This window comes from Lacerta agilis, chromosome 14 (assembly GCF_009819535.1).
Source record: "Lacerta agilis isolate rLacAgi1 chromosome 14, rLacAgi1.pri, whole genome shotgun sequence".
NCBI classification, from domain to species: Eukaryota; Metazoa; Chordata; class Lepidosauria; order Squamata; family Lacertidae; genus Lacerta; species Lacerta agilis.
This window is the reverse complement of record NC_046325.1, coordinates 8,610,206-8,619,398: the sequence shown is the minus strand read 5'-3', so window position 1 is coordinate 8,619,398 and position 9,193 is coordinate 8,610,206. Positions and strand designations below refer to the sequence as shown.

At 41.5% G+C, this 9,193-nt stretch overlaps 1 protein-coding gene across 1 annotated transcript; it reads left to right on the top strand.

Moving 5' to 3' along the window:
• The first annotated feature begins 1,857 nt into the window (after window positions 1–1,857).
• On the top strand, window positions 1,858–2,757 carry LOC117057318 (vomeronasal type-2 receptor 26-like). Its single transcript, XM_033168159.1, has one exon. It carries the CDS (start codon window positions 1,858–1,860, stop codon window positions 2,755–2,757), a length of 900 nt encoding a protein of 299 aa, XP_033024050.1.
• The last annotated feature ends 6,436 nt before the right edge of the window (window positions 2,758–9,193 follow it).

Sequence of the window (9,193 nt, the reverse complement as noted above, 5' to 3'; positions counted from 1 at the left end):
GTGATTTCAGAACCACTGGCAGTAATCTTTGAGAATTCCTGGAGAACAGGCGAAGTGCCAGCAGACTGGAGGAGGGCAAATGTTGTCCCTATTTTCAAAAAGGGGAAAAGAGAAGACCCAAACAATTACCGCCCAGTCAGCCTGACATCAATACCAGGAAAGATTCTAGAGCAGATCATTAAGCAAACAGTCTGTGAGCACCTAGAAAGGAACACTGTGATCACTAAAAGTCAGCATGGGTTTCTGAAAAATAAGTCATGTCAGACCAATCTGATCTCATTTTTTGACAGAATTACAAGCCTGGTAGATGAAGGGAACGCTGTGGATATAGCCTATCTTGATTTCAGCAAGGCCTCTGACAAGGTGCCCCATGATGTTCTTGTAAAGAAGCTGGTAAAATGTGGGCTGGACAAGGCTACCATTCAGTGGATTTGTAACTGGCTGACTGACCGAACACAAGGGGTACTCATTAACGGCTCCTCTTCATCCTGGAGAAAAGTGACTAGTGGGGTGCCACAGGGTTCTGTCTTGGGCCCAGTCTTATTCAACATCCTTATCAATGACTTGGATGATGGGCTTGAGAGCATCCTGATCAAGTTTGCAGATGACACTAAATTGGGAGGGGTGGCTAATACCCCTGAGGACAGGATCACACTTCAAAATGACCTTAACAGATTAGAGAACTGGGCCAAAGCAAACAAGATGAATTTTAACAGGGATAAATGTAAAGTACTACACTTGGGCAAAAAAAAATGAAAGGCACAAATACAGGATGGGTGACACCTGGCTTGAGAGCAGTACGTGTGAAAAGGATCTAGCAGTCTTGGTAGACCATAAACTTGACATGAGTCAACAGTGTGATGCAGCAGCTAAAAAAGCCAATGCAATTTTGGGCTGCATCAATAGGAGTACAGCATCTAGATCAAGGGAAGTAATAGTACCACTGTATTCCGCTCTGGTCAGACCTAACCTAGAATACTGTGTCCAGTTCTGGGCACCACAGTTCAAGAAGGATACTGACAAGATGGAACGTGTCCAGAGGAAGGCAACCAAAATGGTCAAAGGCCTGGAAACGATGCCTTATGAGGAACGGCTTAGGGAGCTGGGTATGTTTAGCTTGGAGAAGAGAAGGTTAAGGGGTGATATGATAGCCATGTTCAAATATATCAAAGGATGTCATCTAGAGGAGGGTGAAAGGTTGTTTTCTGCTGCTCCAGAGAAGCGGACACGGGGCAATGGATTCAAACTACAAGAAAGAAGATTCCACCTAAACATTAGGAAGAACTTCCTGACAGTAAGAGCTGTCCGACAGTGGAATTTGGTGCCAAGGAGTGTGGTGGAGTCTCCTTCTTTGGAGGTCTTTAAGCGGAGGCTTGACAGCCATCTGTCAGGAATGCTTTGATGGTGTTTCCTGCTTGGCAGGGGGTTGGACTGGATGGCCCTTGTGGTCTCTTCCACCTCTATGATTCTATGATTCTAGGTGTGATATGCTAGAATGTGGTTCTTCAAAAGATAGCAACTGGCAGGCTGCAAGTGAAAGGGAGCAAAAAGAGGCCCCTGCATGAGTGAACAAGTGTTATAGGGGCAGGCAATCAAACCAAAGATTTGCTCCTCCAATAAGGCCCTAAAGCAGACCTCCCTATCTCATACAACTTTTATATGCGACAATATGTTCACTGCTGGTTTGTGTGTTGTCTCTCATGGCCAATTTGCCACAAATGTGCCTTGACAGCCAGTCTTGCTGTGGTGGAATAGCCATAATATACAATTTGTCACAATACATGGTTCATTCAATGGACTAGATCAGAAGAATTGCCACTGGATTTTTGTTTATACTTTTCTTTATTTTTCTCAGATATGGACGTATGTTTCAATTGCCCAGAAGATCAATATCCAAACAAGAAGAGAAATGGATGCATCCCCAAAGATATACATTTTTTGTCCTATAAAGAACCTTTAGGGATCACTTTAGCCTCACTTAGTGTTTTCTGTTCCCTGATTACTGCTTTGGTGTTGGCTATTTTTATCCAGAACAACGATACCCCCATAGTCATAGCCAACAACCGAGATCTCACCTACACTCTCCTGGTCTCCCTCCTGCTCTGCTTCCTCTCCTCTTTGCTTTTCCTTGGCCAACCTAGGAAACTGACTTGCCTTCTCCAACAACCTGCTTTTGGCATCATCTTCTCCGTTGCTGTTTCTTGTGTGTTGGCAAAGACCATCATTGTTTCTCTAGCATTCATAGCCACAAAGCCAGGATCCAAGATGAAGAAATGGGTGGGAAAGAGACTGGCTCATTCCATTGTCCTTTCAGCTTCCCTCATTCAAGTTGGTATCTGTACTCTGTGGCTGACAACATCTCCCCCCTTCCCTGATCTAGACATGAATTCGGTAGCTGAAGAAACCATTGTGCAATGTAATGTTGGGTCAGCCACCATGTTCTATTGTGTCTTGGGCTACATGGGCTTCTTGGCCATTGCTAGTTTCATTGTGGCCTTCCTGGCCCGCAAGTTACCTGACAGTTTTAATGAAGCCCAGTTCATCACCTTCAGTATGTTAGCATTTTGCAGTGTTTGGATCTCATTTGTTCCCACCTACCTGAGCACAAGAGGGAAACACATGGTTGCTGTGGAGATCTTCTCCATCTTGGCCTCCAGTGCTGGGTTACTAGGTTGTATCTTTTTCCCAAAATGCTACATCATTGTGTTGAGGCCTGAACTGAACAGCAGGGATCAATTGATACGAAGAAAGGATTAAGCCATCTATTGGTCCTAATCATACCCTAATGTCTGTTGGAGAAGGCAGTTAGGAGAAAGTTCATGCATATAACATTAGTTATTGACATTCATTTTAAAGTTATCATTACATTTGACTTCAAAGTTTAAGCTGCATTTCAATTTCCCTGTTAGGCTACATTACCAAATGCTTTGTTCAGCTGTCTGACAGGTTCTATGATGAAATATTTTTATTTAAGGGATATTGAAATAGCTGAATTTCTTTATGTCACACACATAGTTTTTATTCTGATATAATGGTCTCCGTTTTCAACTCAGGCCTTTATTGTACATTGGTAGCTGGACATTACTGGATCAAAATTTCTCATTTTATCAGTTGAAAAACAAAACAAAAATCCTATTTTGTTTTATTACATTTGCTGTGGTTTCTTTCTCTTTTTTTACTTTGGGATTGAATTGGACTGGGGAATTCTGCTCAGTCCAGCAGTGTTCTATTCTGTCCACCATGCTCATCAACATCTGTATGGCAGGTTTCGGAGTGCTGATCTTGGAGTGAAGTCTCATCAGTACCATGATGGAGCTAAGACTTCTCCTCCCTGACCTCAGAATTAGCTGCTTAATTGGTGTATGGGGTCATTAATGGGCAAATTAGGGTCTGACAATCAAACTAAACATAGAGGTCTGTGGAGTTTTGGCTCTTGGATCTGGGAAGGAGGAAGGTGACCTCTTCTAGATGGTTGCACTACCCTTGACAGTAGTGCTGCATCATCTGGTGCAGATATTCTGACCTGTGATTTGAAACCTTTTGCCATCTTTGGAGGCCACCTTCTTCTTTGAAACTCATCCTGTACCCACTTACTTGGGGGTAATCAATAAACACAAGGAACATGCTTCTTAGTAGACATGAACACCATTGCACTGGGAGTTAACAGGATCTGGTCATAAGCTGTGCAGAGCAGGACACCTGCCTAAATCAGACCGTGCATTCACAATTTGGGGAGTTGGTTCTTTAACACCCGCCCATGCTGATTGTGTAGCAGTACTTGCAGGAAATATCTTCTATAGTGTTGAACTCAGATGAACCAACATAAAAGAATACAGAAAAGTGTAACTCAACGTGTTGAAACAACTCATGTATCATTCAAAGCTCTGACTTCATTCATTGATTGATTGCCTAAATCACACTGCATCCACATTTTGTTGAGTTGGTTCTTTAACACCCACCCATGCTGATTGTGTAGCAGTATTTGCAAGAAATTTCTTCTGCAGGGTTGAACTCAGATGAACCAATCTGAGAAAAGTGCATCTTGGTTACCCGGGGAAAATGAATGAAGATCAAATTATGGAGATTCGAAGAACTCCTAGAGAACAAGATAATAATAATAATAGAGGGAAGTGTAACTGAACATGCCATCTCTTTCGTTCTGGGAGATATTGAGGATTACTTTTTTAAAATTAAAGCTCAGAGTTTGGGGTTCACTCAACATAGAACTGTTGCACTCAAATTCCTCAGTCGCATTCCTGAAGGGACCAGGTCCAATTATAATTTAGAAAGTTTTTGAGAAAAAGTGCCACTCAAAGTTCAGGAGCTAATGAAGTAATTATCTCCCTATGCAATTATCTAGATCACAATCATTTATTGTGCTAGACAGAGCTCTCAAGAGTTTCCTAAGGTCATCAGAAAACAGTCAACAACCAGGCATAGTATGGGCATTAAATATGCTCCTGTGATAGTGAGATGCAGGAGTGTGGGGTATCGAGAGAGGGGGAGGTCATCATTATCAACACTTTTTCTTATAATGGAGTTTTAATCATTTAAGTTCATATTCAAAGCATTTGTACGCCTGCTCATGCTAAAAATAAGGCTAACAGTGCATCTTCCAAGACTGCTCAGCTGAGACAGGGGATGTGTTTGAACAACTCTGCATCTTCCAAGAGAGATCTTGAAGCTACCATGGTGAGGCTCCTGATGCTGATGCTGATGCCTCACACAATGCGCGAAGTCAGGACAATTAAGTGCCCTGCAGCTGATCCAATCCTTGTGCCCCATGAATGGGGCCAAGCAGGGGACCTCTTCATTGGTGGAATTGTTACTCAGAGCAACTACATTTTTAGTGAACTTGCATTCAAGGAACATCCTTCTCGGGAGCTGTTTGACATTCCACAGTAAGCAAGAATATTCCCACCACCCTTATTTTATGTGTGCTCCACTGAATGAGCAAAGAACAACAACAAACAGCTTTGCATGTGTGATCATATGTTCATTTTTTTTTATTGATTGATTGATTGAATTTATATACTGCTCTGTACCTGGCGATCTCAGGGCGAGTCACAGAACAAAATCAAAATATAAAACAACAATATGTATAATCAAAATAAAACAACAACCCAACAACACCCCTCCCCCCAAAAAAAACCCAACCACCACATTTTAAAAGGGCATAGGTGTGTTCCACACACCCCCACCCCCGGTTACTGAAATTCAGAGCAAGAAAAGGGTGGAGAGGGAGGCATCTGTGCCAAATTGGCACCTCAGAAAGCAACAGTCGACCTTATATTCTCTTGTTAATCAAATAAAAGAAAAAAATACAGGAATATGTATATGTAGGCAAACTGATTTGAAACAGGAGTGAACAGAGAGCTAAATGAAACCAACTTATTGACAAAAGCATAGATTCCTGGAATACTTTAAAGACTTAACAATACTTGTGTGGACCCCCTCGAAGACCCCCATCATGTACAGCAGATGAATCTTTGTCAGTAAAGTGGTACCTTGAGATGCTTCAGGTAGGAGACACTTCAGGTTACAGACTCTGCTAACCCAGAAATAGTACCTCTGGTTAACAACTTTGATTTAGAATGAGAACAGAAATTGTGTGGCAGCGGCGCCGAGGCAGCGGGAAACCCCATTAGATAAACTGGCAACTCAGGTTAAGAACAGTTTCGGGTAATGAATGGACCTCCAGAACTAATTAAGTTCTTAACCCAAGGTACCACTGTATTATACTTTCAGGATTACAGGAAAGCATATAGATATATAAAGCAGAGAGGCATGGTGCAGTAGTGCCATCACAGCGAATGGAAATCCCAAAATGCAGATAATGAAAATAATATAATTAATGTAAGGATATAAAGCCACAAATCAGATGGTGAGGTAAGTTCATTCTGCTTGGATGCTTAAAAATGAAAGTGTAACGGAGCAGGTATGCCAAAGAGACACTGCAGATTGTAAAGAGCATTACTCTCCTCTACCACAAATCAGATTTTGGTTGAATATGTTTTATGAACATGGATAGGGCATAACAGTCTCATGCATTAAAATAATTTCCCCTCCATTTTTATATCTTCCCTAATGACAGTGTAACCACAAAATTCTATCAGAACATCCTGGCCTTGGTGTTTGCCATAAAAGAGATCAATGACAATCCGAAGATGTTGCCAAATGTCACTCTTGGTTTCCACATCTATGACAGCTACTTCGATGGGAGAATGACCTATCAAACTACCTTGAACCTTCTCTTCAAATGGCAAAGATTTGTCCCCAACTACAAATGTGACACTCAGAAAAACCTCATGGCTGTGATTGGGGGACTGTCTTTTGACACCTCTATCTACATGGCAGATGTCTTAAGTCTCTACAGTGTTCCACAGGTAGAATCAGTGCATAGGGGAATGTGGGGAAGTTTCTTTTGACACTCTTTAATTCAGAAGGAAAAGTGAAATATTAATGTGAATGATAAAAAGTCTGGAAATTGCATTATTTCCCCTTAATGAGAAATTCAGCCAGTATTTTTTTTTTTAAATGATTAGAATTGTGCCTACAATTTTTTTAAGGAAATGTTCTGCTAAATTTTCATTTTCATTTAGCTCACCTATGGCTCATTTGCTTCAGAGGAGGGTCAATCAATGCAGAAGTCTTTTTATACCATGGTCCCAAATGAAGACCTTCAATATGTAGGGATTATCCGGTTACTTCAGTATTTCAGATGGAAGTGGGTTGGGCTCTTTGTTGCTAAATATGACAGCGGAGAACAATTTTTGAAGATCGTGCAACCATTGTTTTCCCAGAATGGAATCTGTTCAGCCTTCACAAAAAGAATCTCAATTCTACTTCATATAGAAGACATGGGAAAAGTGTTTGCTGAAATGGAAGGTATTTCTGAAGCTCTCACAGATAAAAAGGCCCATACGCTTATCATCTATGGAACAGATTGGGCAATTGCATGGCTGAGAACTACTGTTGTTATAATAGATAACAGACACCACCAAAATGCATCATTTGGAAAGGTCTGGATCGTGACAGCCCAGATAGATTTTGTATCATTCGGAGGTCAGAGGACCTGGGATTTTCAGCTTTTCCAAGGTGCCCTTTCCTTTACAATTCACTTAGATGAGCTTCTAGAGTTCAACCAATACCTCCAGAACATCCAAACACAGAGGACCAAAGCAGATGGCTTTTGGAAGGATTTCTGGGAGCAGGCATTTAACTGTCTCTATCCGGATCCAGGTATGCCTGTGATGGACGATGACACATGTACTGGAGAGGAGAGGCTGGAAAGTCTCCCTGCAGGTGTTTTTGAAATGCACATGACTGGGCAGAGTTACAGTATCTATAATGCTGCCTATGCTGTAGCACACACATTGCATGCCATTTCCTCATCCAGATCCCCGCACAGAGCAGTGACTGTTGGTGACAGTGTTGCATCTCCATCTCTGCAGCCTTGGCAGGTAATGTTACTGAGCCAAATATTCTCATGTCAATGGACAGATTTGCAGAAGGACACGAAATTGCTTTATACTATGTTAGGCCTCACATCCATCCGTTTCAGTATTGTGTACACTATCTGGTTTAGGCTGTCCAGGGTTTGAGACAATATGAGATTCCCAGTGTCATCAGTGGATTCTGGAGATTGAATCTGGGAACTTTCCATGCAAGTAGATGCTCAACCAGTGAGCAGGTGTCCTTTACAGCCACTCTTCTCGTATGTTAAAAAAAGAGCTGGCAAAGTATTCTGCATCTTAGCCATGGCAAACCCTCCAAGTGTCCTTGTTTTCCAGGGATGTCCCTGATTTAGAGAAGGCGTTCAAGTTTCTGATTTGATCCTGGAATGTCTCACTTTTCCTTAGAATGCCCCTATTTTCATTGGTCAAATGTTGGAGGGTATGGAGTTATTCCATTCCCAAGTCGTCTGAAGTCAATTCTTTATAGAAAAGATTTTTCAATGTTTTTATATATGTTGGAAGCTGCCAGGAGTGCTAAATAGTAAAGTTGTCATTATGGAATGGGATGTCCCTCTATCCATCAGAGAAAGGTATATCATGGTTACAGTATTGCTAGTTTACGTTTCATCTTGTAACATTTCATCTTGTATCTTGACCTTGGAATCTGTTTGAATTGGGAACCTCAAATAATCTGATTCTTCTTTTTTAAAACAACAACAACAGATCAATTCATTTCTTCAAGGTGTTTCCTTTAACAACTCAGCTGGAGAAACGGTATCATTTAACGATAAAAGGGAAATGAAAGGAGGATTTGATATCACGAATCTGGTCACCTTCGCAAACACGTCTTTTCAGAGAGTGAAAGTTGGATGGGTGGGTCTCAGTGATAGAGGAGATAAAGTGTTAATCATCAATGAGGACAAAATTCTATGGCACCAAAATTTTAACCAGGTATGGATTGTAGTTACCCACCTGCAGAGAGTTTGCAGGTATGAGTAAAGCTACTAAATAACATCAGGAACAACAAGAACAACAATGATGTCTAGTGCATTCAGAAATATGATGTGGAATTGATATGCCAGTTCTCCCTTTTCCCACTTTGAAATCAGTATTACCTTGAAAGTGCACTAAAATAATGCTTCCTTCACAAACACAGCTAATACTTAACACACATTACTGAAGCATAAGATGGCTCTGTGGTTGACATATATGAAAGCTCTCCCACCCCCCACTCCTTTCTATAGGTGCTTCCCTTATCTTTGTGCAATGAACCCTGCCACTCTGGTCATCGGAAGAAAAGGCAGGAAGGGGAAAGTTTTTGTTGCTATGATTGTGCTCCATGCCCAGAGGGGAAGATTTCAAACCAGATTGGTAGGTAAAGCTCTTGCATAAAATAAAAAGACTGACAAGCAGGCAGGGCTTGAGCTGGGCCACTTTTATTTAGTGAACATAACAAGATCAGAAGAGGAGGATGAATTCAAAAGGCAAAACTGGTCAGTTTTGGAGCACAGCCTGCTCCCCTTTGATACATAAACCCTGAAGAAAAAAAGGCCTGTGAGAGGTATCATATTTGGAGGAAGCTCAAAGCAAACTAAAGAAAAGGGGGAATTAGGGGCCTGCCAACTACATGACAGCCTATGTATACCCGGAATTAACAGTAGCAATGAAAGGGAAAGCCTCAGGCCAGCAAAGGGAATCATTTGTTCTCCTACAATCTTTGGTCTCCTAATGAATTT

Coding starts and splice junctions, on each gene's coding strand:
- LOC117057318 (XM_033168159.1), top strand. CDS start 1,858: ATGGACGTATGTTTCAATTGCCCAGAAGATCAATATCCAAACAAGAAG.